This window comes from Syngnathus floridae, chromosome 7, assembly GCF_059516105.1.
Source record: "Syngnathus floridae isolate MCC-2025c chromosome 7, RoL_Sflo_1.0, whole genome shotgun sequence".
NCBI lineage: Eukaryota > Metazoa > Chordata > Actinopteri > Syngnathiformes > Syngnathidae > Syngnathus > Syngnathus floridae.
Genome location: NC_142419.1, coordinates 18,437,662 through 18,464,260, shown reverse-complemented (window position 1 = coordinate 18,464,260; position 26,599 = coordinate 18,437,662). Strand labels below are relative to the sequence as shown.

The 26,599-nt window shown below is 48.9% G+C and overlaps 2 protein-coding genes across 5 annotated transcripts in view; one reads left to right on the top strand and one right to left on the bottom strand.

Annotated features, from left to right (window-relative positions):
- Positions 1–26,599, top strand: part of cog6 (component of oligomeric golgi complex 6) — a 50,532-nt gene that overhangs the window by 2,448 nt on the left and 21,485 nt on the right. For 2 of the 4 annotated variants that reach the window (XM_088379994.1, XM_088379995.1), the window contains exons 3-7: positions 894–968; positions 1,935–2,072; positions 25,945–26,088; positions 26,157–26,228; positions 26,310–26,368. In XM_088379994.1, the coding sequence (XP_088236120.1) occupies positions 2,058–2,072; positions 25,945–26,088; positions 26,157–26,228; positions 26,310–26,368 (290 nt within the window). In that variant the 5' untranslated portion in view covers positions 894–968; positions 1,935–2,057. Of the gene's footprint in view, positions 1–893; positions 969–1,934; positions 2,073–25,415; positions 25,652–25,944; positions 26,089–26,156; positions 26,229–26,309; positions 26,369–26,599 lie in introns of those variants that run through there. The other 2 variants (XM_088379993.1, XM_088379992.1) reach the window with 2 other exon arrangements.
- Positions 317–24,725, bottom strand: LOC148395818 (LHFPL tetraspan subfamily member 6 protein). Its single transcript, XM_088379999.1, has 4 exons — positions 24,392–24,725; positions 23,121–23,656; positions 1,952–2,050; positions 317–1,614 (listed from the first exon to the last, which is right to left on the bottom strand). The coding sequence occupies exons 2-4, from the start codon at positions 23,503–23,505 to the stop codon at positions 1,496–1,498; spliced, it is 603 nt and encodes a 200-aa protein (XP_088236125.1). The 5' UTR covers positions 23,506–23,656; positions 24,392–24,725; the 3' UTR covers positions 317–1,495.

Sequence of the window (26,599 nt, the reverse complement as noted above, 5' to 3'; positions counted from 1 at the left end):
TAAGCAGATGTAAATGAGCTAGCTGACTTTGCAGCGGCAGCTCTCGAGCGCGTCTAAAAATAGTCAGTAAGCATGGCAGGTCCGAGGCGCTCGGTCCGGCCGGCTGCATCCCACCCGCTGATCAAAAGGCAAATAAATGGGAGTGAAGGTCGCGGGATGGAGCACGTCGATAAAAGTTATTCTGAGCGCGTCCGCCTGTCCTTATCCTCCTTATCGATTGGAAAGGGGAGGGGAGGGGAGGACTGGGGGAAAAGGATCAGGAGGTCATGGGAAAAAGCTTTTTAGGAATGCGAGCTGCAATAAACCACACGAGGCAACCTTTTCCATCAACATTTATTTACAAAAACAGAATCATTTGAGGCGTGAATACAAAACAAAACAAAACAAAACAAAACGTGCCATGATGATAAAAGTACGTGATCATACACAACATAGAAGATATGCGGCCTTCTTTTTTTGGGGGGGGGGTTATTGCATTTAGGGGATTTAAGGCAACACGATGAGACAGGTGAGGAAGAACACTTCACGTGACATTGAAGTGGGAAATCATATTGTTACGCAAGTCTTCATCACAGGACACAAATACATCAACAGGTTGAAGAGAAAGACAAGTGGTTCCATAAATCAAGCATCACAAACAGCTGCGTGTGCACACCAAATGCGTGAAATTTCCCGATGAACCTCAAATGCGCTCTGACCTTTGACCTTCTTGAAATGTTTGAACGCCCAGCTGCTCTCTATCAAGGATTCTCAACAGGTGTTCCCACGAGTCCTTTGACTTTTTCCAAAGATGCCACACGTTCTCCGCATGGATAACATTGATAACAGTGTGATGGCAATTAGCAAAATCCTTGACAAAATGCGGCAACACCAGAAAGTGCCTCCGTTTGCAGGTCACAACAGAGACGCAATGGAAGACTCATGGAAAAGTGGACGTCCTTGGAAAGCGTTCCATCCTGACCCGCTAGGTAAGAATTGAGCTTTTCAGCTTCTTGGCGTACTGAAACATTGAACAATTGAAAAATGTCCACTCACTCAAACCAGGTGACTCGCTTACGATTACAGTTCACGTTGGCTCCTTCCTGAAATGTAGGTACAGTCGACTAACCTTGACTCAAATCATCAACGTTTTGCCAGCAAAAAGCTCATAATTCCTACACGTGCCACAAGAGGGCGCCAAAACACTTTTTTCCTATTAGACATGACAAAAGCCTGACCAAATGAAGTCCTTCCTTTCCTCAGGACCAACACCAAAGCAATATTTTCAAATTTGATATGGCTGTGGTCTGAACAAAAAAAGCAGATAACACAGGATTTAAAAAAAAAAAAAAATAATAATCTACGAATAGAGGATTTGCCAATATGCGGTGGTTCACTGTACGCCTTCCTTTTGTTTGTTTTTTGAGCAGTGTTGTTTGCGTGTGTGTGCTGCATTATGAAAGAGTCCCTGCAGTTTTTCCCTCGCCGTACTTCGTCGCCAGAGCTCCTCCGACCTTCAGTACGGGTACTGCTTCTGCTTCTTGCCGGCGAAACACGACAACCAGGCGCACAGTAGCATGGCGCCCGCCGCCCCGGCCCCCGTGCAGTAATAGGCCCAGCCGATCTGGCAGGAGCCTGTAAAGAAAAATATAAATGAACCTAGGCGCTAACGAGCAGGTGGTGTGATGGTGTTTAAAAAAAAAAAAAAAAAAAATTGTTGAGGTTATTTGCAGCCTTGGAGATGTTCTCAACGCTTTTGGCGCCAAACAAGCTTGTGAGAGCGTGCTAACAAGCTTGTCACATATGAGAAAAGTTTTTTTAAATCGTGCTAATTTGATAGCGATGGTTGCGTCCCCTTCTTTGGAAAATGTCCTGAAGAAAATCTCTCATTTTCTTTTTTTTGCTGCCATCTTGGATTGAATTCAAATACTGAAGTATTTTTTTGGCTTTTTTAGCGATTGCATCATCTCACCGAGCTGAAACTGGTCTGAGCTGTTGCTGCACGTCTGTTGCACTTCCTCGCTGTCCCATCCGAGTGGGTAAAGCGCACAGCCCGATCCGATGAGCAGGCCTGCGAGATGAGGAGGCCACAGGTTAGTGATGATGACCGGGAAAGAAAAATAAATAAATACTGTAGACAGTCATCCCCCGCTATGATCCCATTTTAACAAGTTAATCAGCTCTCAAACTCGTTTTACAACTTAACCCTTAAAAATAGATGATTAAAACAAAATACACAAGAAGTGCACATGCACTGTGTTCCCCCGCCCGCCTCAAGTCTAAATTCAGAGTTGCTTTGAATGTAGTAGCACATTTTGCCCCAGCATGTAGATAAGAAGAAGAAGAAGAGGCAGAGGCAGAGAAGGTCCCCTAATGAGCTCTAGTGTGTGTTTTTAATGACAAACATTGATGCTAATTTTCCAGACATGTGAGCTTAGGCTAGCGGACTTTCCTTTGACCAAATGGTGGCTGGCTGTTTTGAATATCCAATGTGTAATCCTCTTTTGTCTTGGAAGTGAAATCACGACTCGCGAAAAACACCTTTTATTATAATCACACGTCGAGGTGCGGAGCAAAGTCCTCGCTAGCGGATGTTTCTTCATACGTATATTCATAAGTTTGCTCGTAATGAGCGAGCGAGCGAGGCGCGGCGGAGCCTCAGGAGCGCGCCTCCTGGGAGGCGTACCCGAGCCCGCCTTCTTCATGTCTCGCTTTTGTGTTTGACATCAAATTCTCCACAACGTACACAAAGCTTGTGAGACAGCGCTCGGATTCACGCGTTGCCAATACTTTCGTTCGCATTCTTCTCAACTCTTGTTTATGGCCGTACAGAGGCTGAAAAATGCTAGACCGGCCTCAAATAAATGTTTTGACAAGATTAGACAATTATAACACTTTAAGTGAACAAGTTGCACCAAATATGCCAAATAAGAAAAAAAATACATGGAGTTTACCGTACAAGCAATTCAAGTGACTCATCCGTAATGAAACATGGATACAAAATACTATATATATATATTTATATATATAAAAAAAATGCTTATGTAATTCCAGCTCAGGATCAGAGAGGCTCAAAGGATTTTTCTCCCCCATCCGTGACAACTTAACCGCTTCTCCTTCCCAAATTTCAACTTTGAGCCACGCATCATAGAAAATGTGACACACCGAGGGATTGGCTGTAAATCCTTGTGCGAGCAGCCAACACGAGCACGCGCACGCGCTGAGGTGTTGTGGCGTTACGTAACATTGTCAAACGTTGTTTTGATTAAAATTTGCCACCGTTGAGAGTGAAAGTAGGCGCATAATGTATTCGCCATTAATATTTAACAATATCCCGGATTCCCTTTCAAGTGCAACACTGAGGCGCGGCGGCGGCGGCGGCGGCAGCGTGTCATCCAACAGAATTTTCTCCCCTCTCACCACAAGAAAGTGGAGCGTCGGTGTATTCTAAGAAGAAACTTTCTTGCTTCCAAAGAGTCCACATTGGCTTTGATTTGAGCACGTAAAACAATAGAAAGGGTGCCACCCTTGTGTGCTTTCAACATGAAGAAAATCTCAAAAAGGCGGTGTGAGCTTTGACCGTCACGCACGCGGGCCAAAGGTGACGCTTTCCGAGAAGGTCAAGTGCTGCGGCTTTCTTTGTTTACGGCTTAATTTTCTGTCAAACTTTGCGTCTTCTGCGTCAGAGTCCCTCTCGCCGTCGCCACGGTGAACGGCCCGCATTCGCTCGTGGTCCAAGAAGACCGACAAGTTCCCGTGAGATTGAGTTTGGATTGATCTCCATTATCAGAGCGACTATCTCCGGCCTTAATGGCTTCTCTGAGAGCCCACCGCGCCGCGCCGCGCCGCGCCGCGCCGCGCCGTGCCGACTTCCATAAATGGAGTAGATCCCCTCGCTCGCTCGCTCGCTCGCTCGCGCGCGCTGATCTTTCTTCATTTGCCTGGCATTTCATCAGCATCCACTCACTTTTCAGAGTTCATTGTCTCCTCCAGGCTTCTTTAATCCTCATCCTTTTATTTGGTTACCTGATGAAAAAGCCTGCTGGCTTTTTGGTTTTTTTTTTTGTGTCGAGGTGCTCAGTCAAAAAGCAAGAGATAATCCCTTTCAAGGTCACCAAGCGAACAAACAGGAAAAAACCCCGATAGCCACTCAGATGGAACCAAATAACTATTGATCAGTCGTCATCAACCAACTCGCATGCGTAACTGATCAATGAAATCACAAACTAACTAAGCAACTAACCTAAGAGCTGCCAAATGAATTCATCTAATCGTTAAAGCTAACAAAGTAGCTATTGATCTAGCTCAACAAGTCGTCCCCTCAAAAGCCCATCCGGCTCCGGTCGTGTAACCGTCGAGCCCAGACGCGCTTTGATTCTTGCGGGCATTTGGCTCCCGCTCGGTTCAGCCCACGCGTTCGCTGAGGCTCGCCACGCCCGTGTCGAGCGTAGCGTCCACCGAGCGCTCTTTTCCAGGAGCTAGAGAGGCGTGAGCGTCAGATGGAAGGCTGAGCAGGGACAATAGGAGGATCTACGAGGACGTTGCCACGCGTCTTCAGGTCATCATATCATCTCTGACTAAAGTGGAATGCAACAAAAGACGGGGACATTTGAGCGGCTCGGCATCCCATGCATGTTCGATTGATCCGTTTCAGCGTCGACAAGCGTTACAAGCGTTCCGTCGAGAGCCGATTGCGTCTCATCGGAGCGCTCGTTTGTCCGGGCCTCGAATGAATGCGTATGCCGCTTAGCGGAAAAAAACATTTTCTTCTTCATGAGGCCGCCGTTAAACAGAAAGCCAGTTTTTTTTTTTGTGCCAGCAGCACTGAAAGCGGTGCGTTGCAATACATTTTCTCCGCGGAAACGTCATAGCAGCGGCGGAGCTACATGCTGGCCAAGTGATCGCAAATCATCTCCCTATTGAAAGAGACGTCGTCGCGCTTTGTTTGCACCCATCGCGTGGCCGTTGTACCGCTGCCTTCTTTGGCCACTCGGGGGCAGTATAAGGCTTGACGTGCATCGCTGTACTCTGAGCTCATCTCAGCTCCGTACAGAGGATAAAGAATACGTGAGGACTGTGTTGCGGTTATGCTTAGATTCAACTGTCACTTGTTTGATTAGTTAGAAAAGCTCCTCCTGTCATGCGATAGCATTAGCATTAAAGGGCTAGGCCTTGAAGGCCCCGTTGCGTTGGTTTTTCCACTGACCTCGGTCGGTCGTGTCTCCTGAGAGTTCAAGGTTGCAAATTGGATGCTGTCCACATTCCCTTCCCAAAGACGTGCAGTTAAGTAAGCAGAACGAGAGAAGTTCCTTTGCCAGCTGTCGACTCGAATGACGCACGCTTACCCTTTGCTCGTCACTCTCGTGCGAAGGCGGCGGAATCGGAAACACGAACAAGGAGCAAAAGAGCTGCACGGAGCCATGCTTACCTACCCGCCTTTCATGACATCGAGCGTCCCCAAAAACAGCGAAACGATTCACGCAGATGTATTCACTGTGTAAAAGACTTCTTGGCAAGCGCTTCCTCAATCTCCGCTCTACTTTGGAGTCCAAATTGACAACGGCTAAGTAGGCGCAAAGCGAGCCTCCCGAGGGAGATGAAAAAAAAATGAAAGCCACAACCACTTTTCACACTAATAGCGCCCCGAATGTGGTGAACATTTCAAAGTCCTGTTTGCAGACATCAAAACGCATCGGTGACATTTTCCTTTCAAAAGACAATGCCACGGCGGGCGCTTGGGGGGATCCTTCTACCAGCAAGCCAGCGTACAAAGTAGCGGGCGTTTGTTTTGTAGCTGCTTGACTTCCAAGTGGTGCGTTCACTTCACAGGCGCACTAGCTAATGTTTTTTTTTCCCCTCGGGGTTGCGAGGAGTGCACGTTTGAAAAGACAACGCAATATTCCCTCAACACCCAAGTGCAACACACACGGCGAGGAGTGCTCTAAAAAGCCGCTTGCTTGTTTTTACCTCAGTTTGAAGCCAGTAAAGGATAAATGACACAACGTTTCGAGCAAGTTGAGTCAAGTCTTTGCTCGGGTTAGGCAAGTCGCATCAATTTCTACAAAGGGTTTTGCCATGCTATGTTAGCTTTCTTTTCAACGCCCTTGTTAGCTTTTCATCTTTGACCTCTGAGCTAGCCTGCTAAATTAGCCATCGCCTTTTATTCAGTGTGCTAAGGCTCTTTTCAGATAAGGCTACATGTGGTTTTGGAGTCATGTGCAGCTATTACCACCTTGGAGTGCAGCCCAAAAAAAAAAAAAAAAGATATACGTAACGTGTAAGGTAACACAATAGGGAAGCACAAAAGGAGAACCTGGGCATGACCCAACGTGTGCGAGTGTGCTTGACATCTCGCAATGTATCGAGTGGCTGCTCCCTAATCATATATCATATCTGCTTGATCCTGCGTAGCCGTGGATGAAAAGCGCTTTTTGCTTGGATACGTGGCAAGATTGAAAGCAAAAGGGAGTCAAGAAAGGGCGGCCCATTGAAATTCACACTGCAATTGCGCCTTTTGTCATTGCCGCTGAAAGATAAGAAGAAGAAAGAAAAAGGGCAACAAATGCCATTGTGTCATTTTTCGAGGTGTTAATTACTTTGGACGTGTGAGTGAGTTGACTTTAGAAGGAGAGCCATTATTTGGAGCTGTCAAGTGCCACAGTTTGAATACAGAAAACAAATGCATGAAGTCCTCCCATCCAAATCTGGCTTCATTCATTTTCAGCAATGCTTGTACTCATTAGGATCACATGGGTTTCTTTAAATGAGACAGAAAGTGTGTGATACTTTGTTGACTGGCGCACAACAGAACAGCTTTCTCACAAATCATGTCCAACAATTGTTTCTGGGAATCTGCTGCCATTGTCGCAAATGCTCCCCGGTTCGCAATTTATCCAGATGAACACCTGAAAGTAGCCCTCACTCCCTCGGGCGATATGTTCCTCTCATGATCACGATTACAGGCTGCGTGATACGACAGTAAGTTGTTGTGATAGACACGTTCGTGAAAGCGCTACAGGCCTGGAGGCAGAGCAGCAAAAACAAAAAAAGCAGCTGGAAGAGAGTGATGAATGTAAAAGTAGTTAAACAGGCAGGCAACGCCCCGGATTGTTTGAGATGAATCTCTGCTCGTTCTATTACCCCCCCCCCGAACCTCGGGGAAAATTCAGTCGAGCAGCTGCGGAGGGAGCGGCGCACAATGTCCTCCTAATCGGAGAAGAATTTTTCATAAAAGAGCCGTTTTGGGCCAATGATACTTGAGAGAGTACAGATGGAACACGGCCGCCCACGTACATATGGCTTCCATTAAAGCCATGAATGAATTTGACTTTCAGGAAAAAAGAAAAAAGACATTCCTGTAGCTCACCATCGACCATATCAGAAAAGAAATCACCTTTTATCATTTTAGAAAGTGAGCATATCAAATCAACTGCCATCTGTTCGCAGCTAAGCCTCGCGGATTTGGTCTTCGAAGATATCTTCTGTGGAACCTTGTTGTCAAGGAAGTATCTTAAAGTCAATTGAGACATGCCCAAGTTCATTTACTAGACTTGTGTTGATTGACAAACAAACTGTGGGCACGAGAAGGTTCCTCTTTTACATGCCCCACCACCCACCAGAGGGCAGTGTATTACGAGAAGTTTGGGCAAATAAACTGTTATTTCACAAAGTTAGCAGTTTGAGTAATGACCAAAAGAATGCGAATAATAAGTTCACTTGAATATGGCTGCATCTTCCTAATCTCTTTTTCGACCGTCGCTGACTCGGACATAAATTCAGCGTGCCGGATGCAATTTTGATGATTCACGAGCCTTCCCCATAAACCTTCCGCTTTATTACGCCGCATCCGAAAAAAGAAGCGGGCAAAACTGTACGTTACAAATAAAGTCCATTTGCACAGGATTAGTATGTATTACCTGTCCGACTCAACCGGCACGGCGGCGAGTCATTTGCGGCGCACTTCCACTTTTAAATTTGCAGACGGAGCAGACTCGTGTCAGGATTAGAAGAATCAACAATCTAACTCAATTACGCAAAATCCCCCCCCCCCCCCCCCCTCCTTCCCTCCCTCCCTCCCTCCCTCCCTCCCTCCCTCCCTCCCGTTTTATGAATCCTATACAAAAAGTCGCTTCATGACAATTCATCAGTATTCATGAACGTGAAGGCGTCTGCGGCTCCAATTGAGAGATAAAACTCGGTTACGCCGCAATGGCGATAAATTAGGAAATGTGTTGCTGTGAAAAATGGCAAAATTAACTTTGAGCTGCTGATGTGCTAGAAAGCACCACTTTGCAAACAAAGGCTGCATTTTCGACACCGTGGGTCCAAGTGGCCACTTCTCCTTTGTCGCCCAAACCATCCCATTTTGGTCGATTTCCATTACGGGACTTTTGCTCATTTGTATTGCAGATTTTTTCCCGACATAACAGATCATTTTTCCAGATGTCCGAAGCAATTAGCATGGGAAAAAGTATAAATGTTAATGATGCCAATGCTAATCCTCTGGCTGCGGGCTGCGCGAAGGCCGCCGCAAGGGTCGCCGCCGGCCCGGCATTCCGCTACACTCTGATTGATTGAGCCGTAAAGAACGTGTCCGTGGACCCGACAGGACTCGGAGAAAAAAATCAAGAGCCCGTTGAGCCGAGATGAATGTCACGGCGCACGACCTCGGGCTAGCCGTGCTGAAAGATTTACACGATGTGAGCAGGATAAACGGCACCTCGACAGCGGAGATAGACGCACTCCCAGCGACCGGGTCGGCCAGGTCCAAAACCTTCGCGAAAGGCGTGACAATTACAGCCGTGAAACGGACACTGATAATTCCTTCATCCGTCCTTGAGATTGACCTGTGAGAGGCAGCCAAACAAAGAAAGAAAAATCGGAGCAGAACAAGAAAAAAGATTTGCCCTCACACTGATTTTTTTTTGACGTGACCGATTCATTGACGTGAGGTGACATCTAAATCTAAAAAAAGCATATGCCTGCCTACGTTCTCCATTCCACATTCCTCGTTGGTGTCGTGCCCCCTGCCCGGACTGAAGCTGCCTCATTAGTATTCTGTGAATTTATTAAGGAACAATAGTGGCTGTCTGGGAACGCGGGAGCTCTTGATGGAGAGGTTGAGCCTTAGTGGGTCAAGGCCCCGCCTCCCTGGTCCATCAACCTAAAGCTGAAGGTCACCGCATCCTTGGCGGGGGTAGCCATGTGAAGCTGGATTGTAAGACGGACGGACGGACGGACGGACGGACGGAGGGGCGGACGGCTTTGTGCCAGGCGCCGCTGCCGCCGCTTGACTTTCAGCCACAATTCACTGAGCAAACAGGAGCTTTTCCCTCCTCCTGGTGCGCTATAAAAAGATATAAATGGGATCAGACTTTGCCTGAAGACCATCCACCGTAAAAATTAGATGAATGAACGGGGGGAGGGGCCCGGCTGGAAAAGCGCTAAACGCTCCCTACGCGAGCGAGGGAAGTGAGATTCGGTGCACCGAGCGAGCGAGCGAGCGGCCGAGCGAGCGAGCGGCCATGCATCACGGCGCTTCAGCCAGATTAATAGAAACAAGAAAAGAAAGTCCAGCCTGAACAATTCGAAGCAGTAAGTCACAAGGGGAGGGAAAAGATTGCATTACGGCGTGCGTGTACAAATCCCACTTGCTTGGAATTCCTGCCGTGGCTGGGGCTTCCTGCTGTGATGAAAACGAACCAAGCCGTAATGATTAAACACTGGACATTTAGCTACAAACTAGACAATTCCATTTCTGGAGAAATTGCAAGCGCGTGCTCGGAAGCTGACTTCATTTCAATGGAAAAAATGGTCAAATCTTCCATTTTAATGACCAAGATTTTTAAAAAGTGAAGACAATTTGTCATTTTAGTCATGACACAAAGTCCATGCAAAATTCGTCATCAAATGATGTGGCGGGCCCTATCTGGCCCCCGGGCCTCAAGTTCGACACCTATCCTCTGTAAAAAGCATGTACCGATGAACCGCAGCTTCCTTAGGGCCATTTCTCCGTCCATTTTCCATCCATTCATATCTTATTTTGAATCCATTTCTTCATAATGCCCGCTCGTGACCCGAGCGACGTCACGAGCGCGTCCTCCATTTTACGCATCCTCCCAATTTCCTCCTCGCATCCTCTTCACGGCTGAGCGGAGATCCAGCCTGCGCCGCTTGTGCAATAAAACTAATTACCAATAAAGAAATATGACAATAAAGGAACGGCGGCGCTCTCACAAGCCGCAGCCCAGACACAAACGTTTACGTGACGTTTGCGAGAAGCCTTCTCCGCTATCACACGCCGTACGTGACATTTACATTCCAATAAGAATCAATCTCGTGTTAGATTGACTTTGAGTCGAATTCCTTAAAAGTGGCCATTTCCAATGTCGATCGATGAGCGTTTCCAAGTACTTCCAAGTTGGCCCACCCAAGGAGCTCTTCAGCTGAATCTGCAATCCCCCGAACAGCGCGGAAAGCGATATCTGGGCGACAATAGGCCGTATTCATGCAGCGGGTCAAAAGGAGGTTGTTCCCCGGCGATGCCTATCTGTTTCATATCCGTCGCCGTTTCCAGCTCGTATTTGTTGACGCAGGTAGATAGATGTGTCACACGCTGGGGAATGCGTGAGCGAGATAAGGCGGGCGGAGAGGTTTACGACAACGGCGCTGGCTGGGATTGGGCCTTACCCGCAGGGCTGCAGATGGCACACAAATCCTCAGCGCGCTGCTGGCGGAAAGGTCACAAAATACAGCCGAGACACCTATTCCCCAGCCCGTCGTTGCTCCCCCCCCCCTTCCCTGGTAGGCTGTCATCCATCCTCCGAGCGCAAGCAAGCATTCTTTTCGGCGCCGTGACAGGGAACAGAGTCGAAATGCGGCTAAATGTCAAATAGGAGCTGACTTCTATGATGTCGCTCAAAGACTTGGTGGCAACTCGACAGGAGCCTGCTAGTAAATACAGTGCACTTCTTTCGTGACTTTTATTTCTGCTGCCATTTTGCACTGAGCGGATGGCAAAACGTCACTCTGGGGAAATGAAAGCTTGCTCACTCAGATGCATGCGGATGTTTTTCTTGTCACTCTCACAATAGAGAATACTCAAGTGTTCAAGCGTCGATCAAATGAACGTCTGCTAGAATAGAATGTAAAACACCATAGATGGGCTAACTGAGATTAGCACGCATGCTACGGTGGCAAAGGGAATACAAATACTTCATTCTGGTTCAAGTGACACAAATAGGTCATTCTTCCGGAGCGCTGAACATTATGTAATGTCGCGCCCGGCTGTGCTGTGCATGTGTGTGTGTTGGTGGCTGTCTTGTTTCCCTGCCTTCCTTTCCTGCCACCATACGGCGCCCTCCTCCCTCCAGCCATGCCCATATGGCCAGGCCAAGTCGCAAGGGCACACTCAGCACTACCGTGTTCTCCGGCCCAACACGTTAGCTGTCCAAAAGCAACGGTGGAAAACCTGGAGGAGGAAGTCAAATATCAACCTAGTCGCGGATTGCTATTGGCTCATTTCAGTCAGCACTTTGCAGCTGTCGAGCATACTTGCATTTGCGAACGAGAGACTCGTAAATTGGTGTCAAGGAAGTGACGTGACGTCGTCTGGCTTGTTGATGGAGAGTCTTTGGTGCTTTGCGGCCAGTTTTTGCTCTGTTGAGGAGCTCATTTGGCCAGGGGGACCAACGAAATGATATTATATGCTGCCGTTTGTTTCGGTATCTTTGGCCCAGTACCAAATGGGGACCGCAGACTGCTGCTTGGGGATCCCTGCACCGTCGTCTTCGCGCAATCCATTATCAAAAGGAATTTCAAATTCTCCCGGAAGTTGCGAAGAAAGAGACAGACGTCCGCAGGGAACCAGGCCGACGGCTGAAAAAGCAATCTCGGAGCAACCCGGGAGCCGTTTCGTTGACGGCAAGACTCGGGAAGAAAACAAAGAAAGGGAAAAAAAAGAAAGAAAAAAGCCTGCTGCTCGCCTCATTTCCCGTCAGGCTGGCTGAATATTTCAGGTGACAGTTAGCCGTGACCACCGTTAACGGGCGTTCACATGAAAGACAACAAGGCGAGACGGCGAGTCAAGTGCTCCTGCCGCCGCCGCCGCCGCCGCCGCCACGCTTTTACGAGTGGGCCTGAGTGATGTTGTTGACCATGCGCAAAAGTCTACCAAAGGTGCTCTTCACCGTGGCAACCAAAACACATTGGCTCCGACAGCCCAGCCTGGGGCCTGACGTGCATTGCAAGTGCTTGCTCAAGCACACACACACGCACACTGCTCACCTTGGTGAAGGTTTTTCCCTTTCCAAAGAGCTCCCCCCCCCACACACAATGAAATCTTGAGGCTAGCAAGTATTGTGAACCTTTGCTCTTCAGAAATCTGACAGTAACTGACGTGTCCCTCACTTAAAAAAAAAAAAAAGTGGATAATTGCCGATACAAATCATTTAAAGCAGAGCTTGGCATCCTTAACGCCAACTTAAAAAAGCCACAAAGGCATTTCAGCCCTTAAAGTAAGGATAAAACTGAATCTCATTTCTGAAATGGAAGCCAACATTTTTCCTTCATGTTACAAACAGATTTTGAACTTTGGAGGAAAACAGATGCTTGCTTGCAGCTTCCCGTTCAAATGAAATGATGTCTTTGAGTCCTTCAATGATTGAAAGTGAAGCCAACTTTAAATGATTCACCAAAAATACCATCTGCTTGCGCCGTCATCATTTTTGCGCACGCATGTCCACCGTGTCAAAAGAAGCCGTCTGTTTGCCAATTAGAAATTTCATTTTTGCCGGCTTGCGTGGGCACATTAGGGCTGCAGACGTCTCCTTCACTTTCGCACGCCGTAATCTGGCCTCTGGGAAATGCAAGCCAGCTTTGTTTGGAATATCCTTCACGGAGCGAGTGAGCATGAAATGTTTGCTTTCCTTCAGAAATGTTTCTTTTCCTGGATCGATCCATTGTTTGCCTAACGGGGAAGTCGAATAGCTGGCGCCAGGTGTCACGTGAGTTTGAATTGATTCATTTGATTTTCATTCATATTATTTCATATATTTAGTAACTCGGCATCAGTTGAATTAGACGACTCCTGAAAAGTTGGCCGTGTTGGGCTTTGTGGTCAAATTTGGGGGGGGGGGGGATTTGACAGCTCCGCTCCAACTCGCCACGGGGGCCAGCCGGCAGTGAGTGACAGCTGCCACTCAAGCTCAGCGGATGCGTAGCATTCATCCTCCGACTGATTGGGCAGGAAGAAACACGCGTGCACTTGGCGCGGTCGGTACAAGCGGTGATTGATAGCGGAGGCCCGGCCCGGCCCGGCCCGGCTCGGCCCAGACGCGTGTGACTGATTACAACTTGTAATGTGTCGCTGATAAAACAGCACACGGTGATGAATTGAAGGAAGGGCCGGGCAGCCGGCCGGCCGGCCAGCGCCCCCGAGGGAGCCCTGAGACTTCCATTACACATCTGATTAGCGTCTGCCGCTTTGCCATCACTTAATGGATCCTCTGAGGAAAGCCCGTCTTGAAGGCTTCACGCTCAATGTCCGAGTGGGAATGCAAAGAATGGAGACGTGACACTCCCACGTTGACGGCGTGCAGCCGTCCGTCCGTCCCTCCGTCCGCCCGCTTGTTTTTGTAGTTCTTGCCAGAGCGACCTGATTTAGGAATCTTGGTTGGGCTGCATTTTTCTGTGTTTGCACGTGTGTTATCTACACCGGGCTCGCTTTTAAGTCGACAGCAAATTCGATAGCCAAGCGTGTCTATCGCCTCAGTTTATGATGCGGCGCTGGAAGCCAGCCAGCCTTCCTTTCCACAGAGAAGGCCCCTCACTTACTCCCGCACCACTACCCCCTTTTCCTGTTGCTACCATCCCCCCCCCCAACCCGTCAACACTGGTGGCAGCAGAGTTTCCAAGTCTGGCGGTTGCTGGTGGTTTTGGGGTGAAAACACATCTTTAACTTTCACCAGGCTAGAAAGAATGTCCACACACACACACACACACAGACAGTTCTCGTGACAATGTGCAGCCGCGGATGGTGATCATCGTCAAAGGCATTTTTGTGATGATGACCTCATGATCCCGTTTATACACCCAAGCATTGCAAGCTAAACTTTCGGAACATCAATAACAGCCGCTAATGGCAGGCCAAGTGGTGTTCCGCCTCTCTTGGCCATTACTGATATGAGCTCCAATGCTATTAGCCCCATGCTAATACGTAAATAATGATGCAGAGTGAGAGCAGCTAGCTCCTTCAACCTGAAATGAATGTTGCATCTGCTCCTCTTCTTCTTTGCTGAAGTTTGCTAAAGCTGTGTTTGGCTTCCTTTGTGAGGGAGGGAGGGAGGGAGGGAGAAACAAACAAAAGGGCGGCACGGTCGCAGGCGACACGGTCGCAGGCGACACGTCCTCCGCTTTGCCACAAGCCTAAGACTTTCCACGTGGACTCGCCAGAACAAACGGCTCCACTTTCTTGTCCGTCTTAACAACGGGGCCGCTTGGTGGGCTGTGGTAGCGTCCGTCCGTCACTTGCGCTTAAAATGTGTGTTGAGAGTGACTTTGGTGTCATCAAAATAGAGATGATGTCATTTATTTAGGTTATTTAGTCATGTGAGCTGATTTTGACGATTTCTTGATACATACAAATGTTGAGGGGGGGTTCAATTTTAGGGTGGCAGAGCCCCCTCAAAAATGGGCTAGGTATGCCTATGCATGTACTGTTTTCTTTTTGACTTTGCGTCTGTTCACGCAGTCAGTGCACAGCATCCTGGGCCCTTCCTTTGATTTTGTCCTTTGCCATAAAAAAAAAATGGATTCATAGTCCCAATGGGCGGGCAGCAATTAAGGAAAGCTGCGTCAACATATCATCCATCGTCTTCATCTATGGCATAATTATCTCGCTGTTAGACCTTGAGCTGCGAAGGTAACACCTATCCAAGGGCGCCCTCGGCGCGGCCCGCTGAGTCTCGCGCCGGCTCGGCTCGGCTCAGCTCGGTTCGGACGGCCGTCTCGGGCCGAGCGGTGGGGGAATCGGGCCGCTGGCACGTTATTACTAATGTCGACTTCAATGGCCATGAATTTTAATGCATTTGAATATTCTGGTTTCCTTATTTAGCTCCAGTATGTTACAGAGTGATTTTTTTTTTTTTTAATGCTAAAATTGAATACAAACAAAACATAACCATCATGTAGAAACTTTAAATATAGAGTGAGAATTTTATTCAAATATGTACTGATCATGGCTCCAGCTAATTTATAAAACATAATTCTGCACAAATTCTGAATACATACTTCATGATCTCATAAATGAATAGCTTCCAAATTGAGCATCATCTTGAACTTGAGCGCTAGTACTGGATTGCCTTCCGTGGCCTTACAGTGAGCAGTATAAATAAAACGCATCTTGAAAATCCTGTTATAGGATCACATGATTGCCCCTCACTGTTGAAGTAATGAACAAAAAACAAAAAAACTGAATCCAGCAGCAGCAGCAGCACCACCTCCTCCTCAGTGGACCTCCATTGTGCTATGGCATGTCAACTGTGATCCACATCTAATCCACCAAGCCAATAGTGAGGTCCCCGCAGGGAGCCGGGGGCCCCCAGACCCGACACCGCCGCCTCATCCGTCTTCAAGACAGGTCCGCGGGCGGGCGGGCAGGCGGGGATTAGCTAGGCAGCACAGCGGGCCATATGGTCACCAGGTGGGCCCCGGGTGGGCCCCGGGTGGGCCCCGGGTGGGCTGCTTAGTGACCACAACTTCAACATGTTGTGAGTGCCTTGATTTACGGCTCTTCAAGTAACAAGCCACCATTTTGTGGATTTTTTTTTTGCATGTGAATGCTGACATGGTTGAAATCTAAATAGTTCATTTCAGAATATGACCAAAGAATGTTCAAGCGGATTTCAGAATAAGAATTCAACCAAATTTCAAAATTCCAGCATACAATCCAAACTTGCAGTATACAACCAGCGAATTGGATATTTGTAAATCCATTGAAAAAATCCAAACAACAATCTCTTGTGATCTCAGCTGCAAGCGTCCACGTGCTTGTCAGCTGTTGCTTCGAAGCGCTCAGGAAGCAAAGGCTCACTGAACTCCAGACACGGCGGAGGATGTTTACTGGGGGGGGGGGGGGGTTTAGCAAACCTTCCTTCCCCAAGCGGGTGGGCGACAGCTGTCAGCGCTTGTACCCGCACCATCCTGCGGCTACGCTCAGCTGACGGCAACTTTGGGGCGCCTATTGGGATTTCTGACGGGAGTATTTGGGGAGGCAATGACGGTCGCTCACTTGCAAAAGAGTCACAGGACGGGGCATTTTGAAAAGTGGCCACTCAATCCGACGAGCTGGTTAGCCAACACCTCCAAAAGGCCGCTCGCAATCTTCAGAACTTACTTCCAAGGCCAAGTTAGAATCCGACAATGCTCTTTTCCCGTTGAAACATTCACAAAGTTGTTTCGACTAAATAAATAAAACGAGTCTCTCGGAAAGGCGGCGTAGCCCGCGGCTCCGAGCTGAGCCTTTTCACTTTTAATTGCGGCGGCGGCGGCGGCGGCCAACTGCAGGCAGCTGGAGACCAGTCCGGCCTACTGATTATGTTTGCGATACAGCAACACGGACGGCGGTATGGCAGATGGCAAAAGAAACGCTCCCCAGGTAGCAAAGTTCTTTGCCGGTTTAACGGCAGCCGGGTGAAGCAGCGCGCTTGGAACGCAATGTCCTTGCATGAGAGCGTCATTGTGGCCTACAGCAGCCTACACCTTCAAAATGGCCGTCCAGTGACCAATCGGCGTTACTCGCTTGTGACACGTATACACCAGCGAGTGATTGTTTCGCTTTCACCAGTGCGTGATTGTTATGCCACACGCAGCCTTGACATGCCATACATAGGTGACGAGTAAGTGGAGCCTAATTCTTGTCACTGTGCAAATTGTTGCCTGTGAAACAAAGCTGGCTCTCATTTGCCGCAGAGTCTCGTGGGATTCAGCTCAAGCCGCCGCCGCCTCCTTCATTTATTTCTTTTTGCAGAATTTTGAAAAGTCATAGCGTCAAATAAAAATCGGTTGCCGATTTTAAAAGCGCCAACCAACACGGATTCATCTGCCCATTTGGTCTCACCTATCTTTTTTTGTTTTTAGTCCTCAGAGGACCACACTAACAACACACTTAAGCAAACAGATCTTCTGATTATATATTACAGTAACTTGTGGTGGAAATGATTTTGGGCTCACGGCTTTTATTTGTTTTTCGAATTGCTTCCTTCGCAGGCTCTCGCGGGGCTCGAGGCAATCGATACGTTGCGGGTGCGATTAAAACGCTGGCTGCGGTAGTAAAAGGAAAAAACAAAAAGCTTTTATTCCTTCCAATGAATGGATTTCGTTTAGGGTGAAAAACACAAAGCGGACAGATGGACGCCGCAGAAGCCTTGCAATTCCGCCTCTTCAGATTGGTGTTGCCATTAGCCCGTCTCGTCCGCAAAAGATAAACAACTCCCATTTAATCCGTTTGCACAAACAGGCCCGGATCTCCGGCTCCCGCCAGAACATGGGATCTGATCTCAATGTGACAAAATGATGAAAAATAGCGCCGCAAATGTCACGGTGTCTTGCAGTAATCTTACTGCAACGAGTTATTCATGTCACGTGCTCGTTGGCGAGCTCCAGATGTTTGGGAAACACGTTCGAGGTGGCCGGCCATCCATCACTTACGCATACCTTGATGCTAGGGGAAAAAAAAGAAAAGGCTTGACTAAACAAGATGAGGGCTATTTCGCGTGCTTTCTGCTTCTTGCATCAACTGCTGAAGTCACATCTGCGGCTTCCAAACATCTGAAGCACAACAAGTCCATATTTGGCCTTGCTGAGCGCTGGCATGGTGTCGAAGGTCTCGTGTGCTGTTTATAGTCACGCTTGGCGCTTTCCAACCACAGCCTCCTTTGGATTTCCGGAGACGCCTATCAGCGGGCGGCCTATTGTTGCTGTGCAGCCGACGTGCAGCTCTCGTTGGCTCATCTCTGGCTTTTTTTTTTGTAGGAGGCGGCATGTCGCTCGGAAGCCAAAGCACAAGGCGGCCATTGTTTGGAGAATCACGCGCGACAACATGACTCGCGTCTGGCCTCGGACTCTGGATTTAAAGAATCCATCCATCTGTTGAGTCGGCCACCCCGTTTGTAAAGGCTCCACTTGAGTAGGTGTAGGTGGCACGCGGTGACGTTTCAGCACAGCGCTGACCACTGCAGGACCCCGGCCGGCCGGGGAAGGGCTTTTTTTTGTTGAGCCGCCCTCCTTCTGGGTCGTGCGACTGACGCGGAAAAACACATCCTATAATGGGAACGAAGGGCCCACCCAGCTGCGAGTGAAAAGCAAAGCCGCAAAAAATAAGCTCAAGTGGCTCAGCTTGAGAAATATCGCCGTGCGGCACAGTGACAAGGATTGTCGCTAATGACATGATCCACGTTGGCGCCGACGTGTCTTTGATGCAGCTTCAAAGAAAAAGAATTGTCAGAGACGCTCGCTCGTGTCACTCCTCGGCATGAAGCTTCTGAGCTAAATATAGACTTCGGGATGTCGTTCAAGACAACAAAAAGCAGACGAGCATGTTCGTCCATGAAATATAAATCCGTGCTGGAGAAAAGGAAGTGCGGGGGCAGGGCCCCTGTCAAATAGCTCTACTCCAAATTCCTGGCATTCCTCAGGGCACACTGCGAGGCAGCGGCCTCTCAGCAGCAGCAGCAGCAGCAGCAGCGGCGATGCCGGCCGGGCGGCCAGCCGGCAGACTCCAAATTCCTCTTGGGCGCGCCACCGACAGGAACATGAGAAAATCCAATCGTAGCCAGCCCGGAGAGTGAACCTCGGGGTACATAGTTTAGACTTTCCAAAATTTGTCACGCCAAGAAAGAAATGAAAGCGTCCTCCTTCGTCTTTGTCAATGGAGTGAGCGATTGGCCGACGCACAACCTCAGTTAGCCTTATTTTGCCACTTAGCGCATCTCACGGGAGCTCGGCCATTCCGTTTAACCGTAATTGACCGTGGGAAAAGCGCTCCGACGTCAATTAATCCCAGGGTGTTTGAGGTCACCGTATTTGCAAAAGCCGCTCAGCCCGCTCAGCCCGTCTTCCATTTTGCCGGCCTGCGATTTGACCCGAGCAAAAAAACAGCAGCGACCCTCGCGTTCCACCCCTGGCCGGGGTATAATTAACTGTAGCGGCGGCGGCGGCGGCGCCCCCGAGACTGTAACACGGCGAATGAATACTGAGCAGGTGGACCTAATGTGGGCCAGCCGTACGTACTTTCTGGTGGATTGAGGCTTTCCTGATTGAACGCTCAAACGTTTCATCTCCTTGGCTTGTAACGAGACACGACACATGGCCCAAGAGCCATTCTTTTGCCTGCCTCATTGTGGAACCTATTGCAACGGGCAATTTCCCTTAAGCTAACGGTGGGGGCTAATATTTGCACTTGAAAGGCCTCATCCGTGTTTCGACGTGGGTCTGGCTGGCTTTCGGAGAGGAAACAAGTGGAGAGAGGAAATGTTCCAAAAAGGCTCCAGTTTGAAGTCCACTGGACTAGCTGGCTGGCTCTTTCCCTCTCCGCTCATGGCTTTTTTTCCCCTTCCATCGATGAGGCCGAGCGCCCCGTCATCATCATGGCATCGCATCAGCGGTGGGTGCGGGGGAATACAAATGGTACAAGTGTTTATCTACATAAGAGCAGCACCTACCTCACTCAGAGTATTTGGCGCTCTCTCGCACCTGGCCCATCACCAAACTCTTGAATTGATATGTGACAATATTTTCACGTGCTGTTCAGCTGCGCTGGCTATTCAACACTTGCCTTGTGGACTTTAGAAGATACCATCAAGTTCATCTGTAAAATGAGTGCATCTTAGGTAGGGTTGTGCTAAAAAAATTCTCAATACCTAAATAAGTACCAAAAATGAATCAAATGGATTCCGAATCGATCTTCTAAATTTGATCCTCCCTGACGCAAGGGGGCGCTGATGCTTTTTTTCCTTGCCGTATATGGTTGCGTTCAACATCAACTAAGGAGCCTTAAGGCCAAACTGTAGATTATTGTACCATCAGGCATCACGTGACACTGTATCCTGACCTGTGTACGTGTTGTTTGGCCGGGTTCACAAAGATACCCAGCCCTGATCTTAGCTACATCCTGAAAGTCGTGTCAGATGCGAGCTTCAAAGGCATACCAAAGGCGCAACCTTCTTCCTAAAATGCCCCTTTTCTTTTTCTTTTTCTTTTTTTTTAAACCACAGTCAAGCTTGTCTGGCTTAGCAACAGTAACTAAGAGGAGGGTGGGCGAGTCTTCGCAAAAGGTCAGCAGAGTGACAACGATGAGCTCTTTATCGGAAAGGACTCGACGTACGTATGCGAGCCCGGGGGCGTCGAGTGCGAGCCAACTGGCGGCGCTCGCTCGCACGGAAACAAAGGATGATGCCGGCTGTGCGGCTGTGCTGCTATGCCTTGAAAAACGGGACAACACGCCGGTCGGTCGGTCGGCCGGTCGGTCGGCGTGCCAAAGAGCCCTTGGCAACGCCGGTACGGAAGGCACAATGTGTAGCGTGCTGACATGTCTTTTAAGCGGATGGATCGGAGCCCAACACGTGACCCCGGGCGGACGCGCGCTTTTGGGCTGATGAAGTGAAAAGCTTGTGAGGCAGCCACCGTCTTGCCGCCTAACACGGCTGTCGGCATGTTGTTGGTGTGGAAAATGCGCAATGTTGAGCTCAATGTCATGGCAGTGAGGACCAATAAGATCCCCCTCCACCCTCTTGAAATATAAAATTGTCACCAAATGCGGCATGGGCCCGGCCGGCGCTCGTATTTCATCGGCAAACCCAGAGGTCACGTGTCATTTAGTACACATTCAATGTCTCTCATCTATAATAAATCCTCTCGGCCCATCCGGCGGGGCCTCTCAATTTTCCCCTGAGAGTCAAAATTAGAGTTATAACCCAGAATTTACGACGCACACATAAATATGCGGCTCCAAACTCCTTTGCTTTTGTTTTTTTTAAACAAGGCTGTGGGAAGCGAATGTCACACAACTAACTTCCTGTCCCAGCCTGTCATTTGGTCTTCAAGGACGATGCGGCTGCGCAAAGTACAAGCCTGTTGCACGCCGCCTTGACACAACACAACACTTTTTTTTTTTTTTGGAAGTCCTCAAATTCATCGGTGAGAGCTAAAAATACTTTGTGACGGCACTGATGCAGATTTTCAGCTCACCGTACTTGAGTATACGCCTCCCTCCCCAACAAAAAATGGGTGGACAAAACTGGCTAAGCGCCGTCTGTTGCCTAAATTCCTTAATTCAAGCAATCCCCTCAGATGTAAGGCTTAGCTTATTTCTTCTTTGTCTGACGAGGTCATCGTGTCAATCATTAGATGCAGTCCACTGACGACGGGAATTCCTTTTTATGAATCGACCGGCACGTTCATCTTCATCATTATTCTATCATTTATTGATTGGGTCGCGTGTGGCTCGAGTTTGACCCTTCGCAATTGACATCTTCGTCATTGTACTTTGCGGCAGACTCAGCAGCGCCCCCGCTGGTCGCATTTAGCTACTGCGACACGTTTGCCAACCTTAGCTCTCTAATACTTCCTGACAGTCCACTCAAGTTCAGTCATTACAAGCAAAGGGAGAGTAGAAAGCCCAAAATGGCACCATTAAAGAAGCCATCGGGAGTGTCAAACAAACCCCGAAAAAAGGTGAGAGCAGGCTCTGCAGGGAGAACTGCCAGCGGGTCCAAATCCCTAACAACCTAATCCAAGTCAGGAATCTTTTTTTAATTCCGTTATTGGAGTTTTGATCGTTGAGGCGGACGACTCTCCAGAGGACATTTTGGCGTCAACATTGGCGACAATGGCTGCCATTGTATTCATGAGAGTGGATGCCAAAATCCCAAATGATTGTTTCTTTGACGCCACCCACGCAAACTGTCCCAGTGCCGTTCTCATGGCACGGAGCATTCCAATGGCCGCTTTCCCCCCCCCACGCACCCGCCCGCGTCTGCAATGCCGGCACAATGCCGGCCTTCCCGATTGTGTCACTTCCAATTAGCCCCTGTGAGACTTTTCAAAGATCTGAGCGACGCTTCTAACGCACCACAACAACCACTTGGCCGCCGAGCATGACGGCGTTGAGGAAAAAAAAAAAAATGGAGCAGCGTACTGCTTTTTTTTTTTTTAATCTGCGAACTAAAAATAGCAAATTGTGAGCTTGAAATGAGATTCTCTCACATGAAAGGCAGATTTCATTTTGTCTCCTCATCCCCCGCAAAGCCATTATAATGAGCAAAAACAACTACTCAAATTGAAAAAGTAAAAGATCATGCTTTAAAAAGGCATGCTATCGAAAGCAAACTCCGCTTCGAGCGTAAATGTCCTTTGTTTTCATCTTTGTCCATTTCAAATATATTGATTTTGACAACTGTATTTTTTTCACTGGTGTGACGCAAGCGCGTCTCTTCTAAAATGGGCCACGGTGGTCCTTCTCCACCTCCCCATCCGCACGCTCCGTCAAATCCGTCGGCAACCTGCCGGCTGTTGTCGCTTTTCCAAGCCGAGCGGCGTGACGGCGATTGCAAATAGCACCGCGGCGGGCCGCGGAATGCGAGCGGGCGACGCTGGCCCGCTTAATGAGAGGGCTGCCACGTCCCGAAGGAGGCCGCAAAGCCTGGGCCCGAGACCGGCCCTCACGAGCCACCGACAGACGTAAACAAAAGCGCACGCACCGGCGAGGGAGGGAGGGAGGGAGGGAGGGAGGGAGGGAGGGAGGGCGTTGATCAAATTGAAAAAAACCCAAAAGAAAAGAAAGGAAAAGAAACGAAAAGAAAAGAAGAAAAGGCTTTCATGGCTGGCCTGCAAAGACACAGCGTGGGCTTCCTTCCTTTCTCCAGACGCCAGTCATGTGACGCTTCTGGACACCACTTGAAGTCAAAACAACATTTTGGGACATTGGCCAGCGTGTCTGCAGCACACGCCAGCGACAAACACAGCATTCGCACAATCTAAAGCGTCACCCTGATCACTCGACATATGGATGGATGGATGGATGGATGGAGGGAGGGAGGGAGGGAGGAAGGGATACACTTGGACGGGTCGGCAAGTCTGCCGCTTACCTCCCACAAACTGAATGCCCCCGGCCACGCGACCGATGGTACGCGAGATGAGCTCGGAGATGCAGCAGCCCATGAGCGCCGTCAGCGCCACCAGCAGGAGGAGGCCGCAGCCGACGCCCGTCACCACCGTGCAGATGCGCCACTCCAGGCTGGGGATGCCGTGGAAGGAGGCGTAGCGGCCGCACTGCTCCAGCATGACGGTGGCCTGACGCTCCTCGTCGCGCACCGGGTACGAGCAGCGCCGGAAGGTCCCGAAAGACACGGCTTTGTCCATCTGCGTGCCCAGCAGCCAGTAGGGCATGAAGAAGCCCACGCAGGAGGCGGCGGCGCACAGCAGGGACAGCAACGCCCACACGACGCCGGCGCACGTCAGACTGGACGCCATGATGCCGGGCGACTGGCGGTGGGACGCGAGTTGGGGGACGGAGCCGTTGAGAGAAGGGAGCGCGAGGCGAGGCGAGGCGAGGCGAGGCGTGGCGAGACGAGGCGAGGCAAGGAAGGCGAGGCGTCTTCACCTCCTCATCGGCTGCCGGACCCTGTCGGCGACGACGGAAAAGAAGTTTTATATGCAGCTACCGGGTCCTTCAGTTCGCAAACGGATTTTATAATTCATAGAAAACGCAACCACAATCCCTGGACAGTGTACTTCCTTGAAACTGCTGGCTCAAAAAATGATTCACCATGATTGAAGTGGGCTGTGACCACTCCCACAGCGGCGCAGCCCTCTGTCTCTCAGATACCAGCTGAACAACATCATTTCTACCTTACCTCTTTGGAGTGACATCATTCACGAAACGAGAGGCCAACGTGTTAATCATTACATAAAATAGTCAACTTTTTCCCCCCCATTATTCTCCTCGGATAATGAGTTGTAACGCTCCAATTATTGCGTGTGCGCAAGAAAGCTTGGAAAACTTGGAATAGTATGGCGTCAAAACACTATTGGAACTATTGTGGCCAATGTGATCTTTTCTACACGGCCAAACAATCAAATGTGTTGTTTGCTGACTTGTAAGTGGCATAAAAATACCGCTCGCTCGCTCGCTCGCTCGCTCGCATAGCTCCAATGTATGAAGCGGATGTTTGCTTGGCGCTGCCGCCGTACGCATGCATCCCCTGCAGGGAAGTGCTTGCTTCAGCGCTGACTTATCGCAGTGCTCACACCGTCGGAATGTTAATAATAAAGAAAATGAAATGCCTACCGGGAGAAGAGAAGAGAAGAGAAGAGAAGAGAAGAGAAGGGAAGGGAAGGGAAGAGGACGAGGGCTTACATGTTGCGAGAGCTCCGGAATAAAGTGCGCCTCTCGCCAGCGGCTTCTTCTCAGCCGCGGACTCCAACTGCGGTCCTTGAAAACTTTTCCACAATCGGTGAAAAAAGAAAAGAAAAGAAGAAATTCCTTCCGATGGACGCGAGGAATTTCACAGGTCACCTCGTCCTCATTGATACGTTTGACGATGAGCGGGTGATCGATTTACGCACGGCTGCGTGTTCGCGTGGAGAAAGACACCGGCCCGAGTGACAAATGCGCGGAGCGAGAGAGCGAGCGGGCGGGCGAGCGAGCGAGCGAGCGAGCGATCGTACGCGCCTCTCTCGAGGTGACTATCAATCACGCCAATCCCCACCCACGGGCTGGACCTGCCGCTTCTAGCGGTCCCTGAACGCGCCACGATGTGTTCGACGTTGCCTTGTAAAATCCAGATTCATGACCACAGTGAAGTGAGATTTGATTCGAAAAGAAAGCTGATAATTCTTACTTTAGTTTGGCGTTTTTATTATTCTAACATTGGCACTCATTTCTCCAAATAACACCAAAAGAATTGAATAAATAGTGTTGCGACAATAATGCAGTGCAGCACTATTGCAGCACTGCGCAGCATTGTATTCTTAATACTTCAATCTTGTTTGTATAAAGCACAGTGGATTACCGCACTGTTATGTCACAATATTATATAACATTAATAATCATTCAGTCCAGTTATTTGGGTAGAATGAAAATACCAACACATTTCGTATTCAGATTGGCTCAGCATCTGATCAGTCGCTAATTACAAAATAGCAATTAGTTCAGGAACGCTAATCTGTTTTGGACTTGACTGGATTAGTTGAATGTCTTATTGCAATATTAAAAATGTCATTATGTAAGATATTTTTGTTGTTTGGTGGATTGCATGTTTAAAATTAGATTGATTAGAATTTATTTTCAACACTATTATAGCACAAAGCGAACTGTCATCGTATTTTAACGGGGCCACAAAGTATCGTAATTGATCGTAAAGCGGAACGTCTTCTCACTGTTGTCTTCGTTTCTACTAACCAACCGGACGTTGATTCTGCACGGACCAAAACAAAACCAGCTGACGTGGAGAAGAACGACGCCTGCTCATGTAGAATGGCAGACGCTAAGGTTGAATCGGCAGCCGACAGCTCCTCTGCTGCTTTGTTACAGAATCCAAACGCGACCTCTCAGCCCAACAACCCGCTATCGAGGAAGCTGAACAAAATACTGGAGACGCGACTTGACAATGACAAGGTAACGCGCGGACCGCAACTGAGTTTCTGGACGCCAGCTAGCTGTGGCTAATTCGGCAAGATCGCCAAAACGCCGTTCAAACGCCGTGTTAGGCGCAATGGGGGCAGAAAAGTGTCGTTTCATCGGTGCAAAAGTCATTGTAGTTGATTGTTAGCATCTTCAGTTACATCATGAATTCATTTCTAGGCTGCATTGAAAGGCCAGACATGACCTTTCCATCCCTTTGGTAGAGGCTCATCTCTGTCTTTGGAAAAATCCAGACTGTCATATTGCGTTTTGTGTCGCGATTGCAGGAGATGCTGGAAGCTCTGACGGCCCTGTCGGCGTTCTTCACTGAGAACAGCCTGCGCACGCGGCGGAACCTGCGAGGTGACATCGAGCGAAGGAGCCTGGCCATCAATGAGGACTTTGCGCGGCTATTTAAACAAGTAAAAGAGGTAAAAGATGCTTTCAATGTGTCCCAAGCGTTGGAAGCGGTACCATTTCTCCTTCTGTCTTTCCACAGGAGCTCGAGAGTGTTCACGAGGACGTTCAGGCCATGAGCACCTGCTGCGCGGAGATGACCAGCCGGTTAAAGGTGCGCGATAATGCATCGTCTTGGCATGTTGCTCAATTTGCTTAACATAATGTATGTTTATGATTCTCTTATTTTCAAAAGGCTGCCAAGGAGCAAACGCAGGACTTGACTGTGAAAACCAATAAGCTTCAAGGAGAAAAGTAAGCATACCCACATTATCTATCTATCTACCCATCCATCCATTTTTATAGCACTTGTCCTCGTTTTTGTAAGTACCAGCCTAGCAAGTCACAAAATATGGCAACTTAAGTTGAGTCATATGACTCAAGTCCCCCCACCTCTCCTGAAATGTTTCTCATCCCAAGGCACGTGATAAGAAAAAAAATGCTTCCCCATGCTGTGAAAAAAAAATAGCTGGTAGTGAAATCATT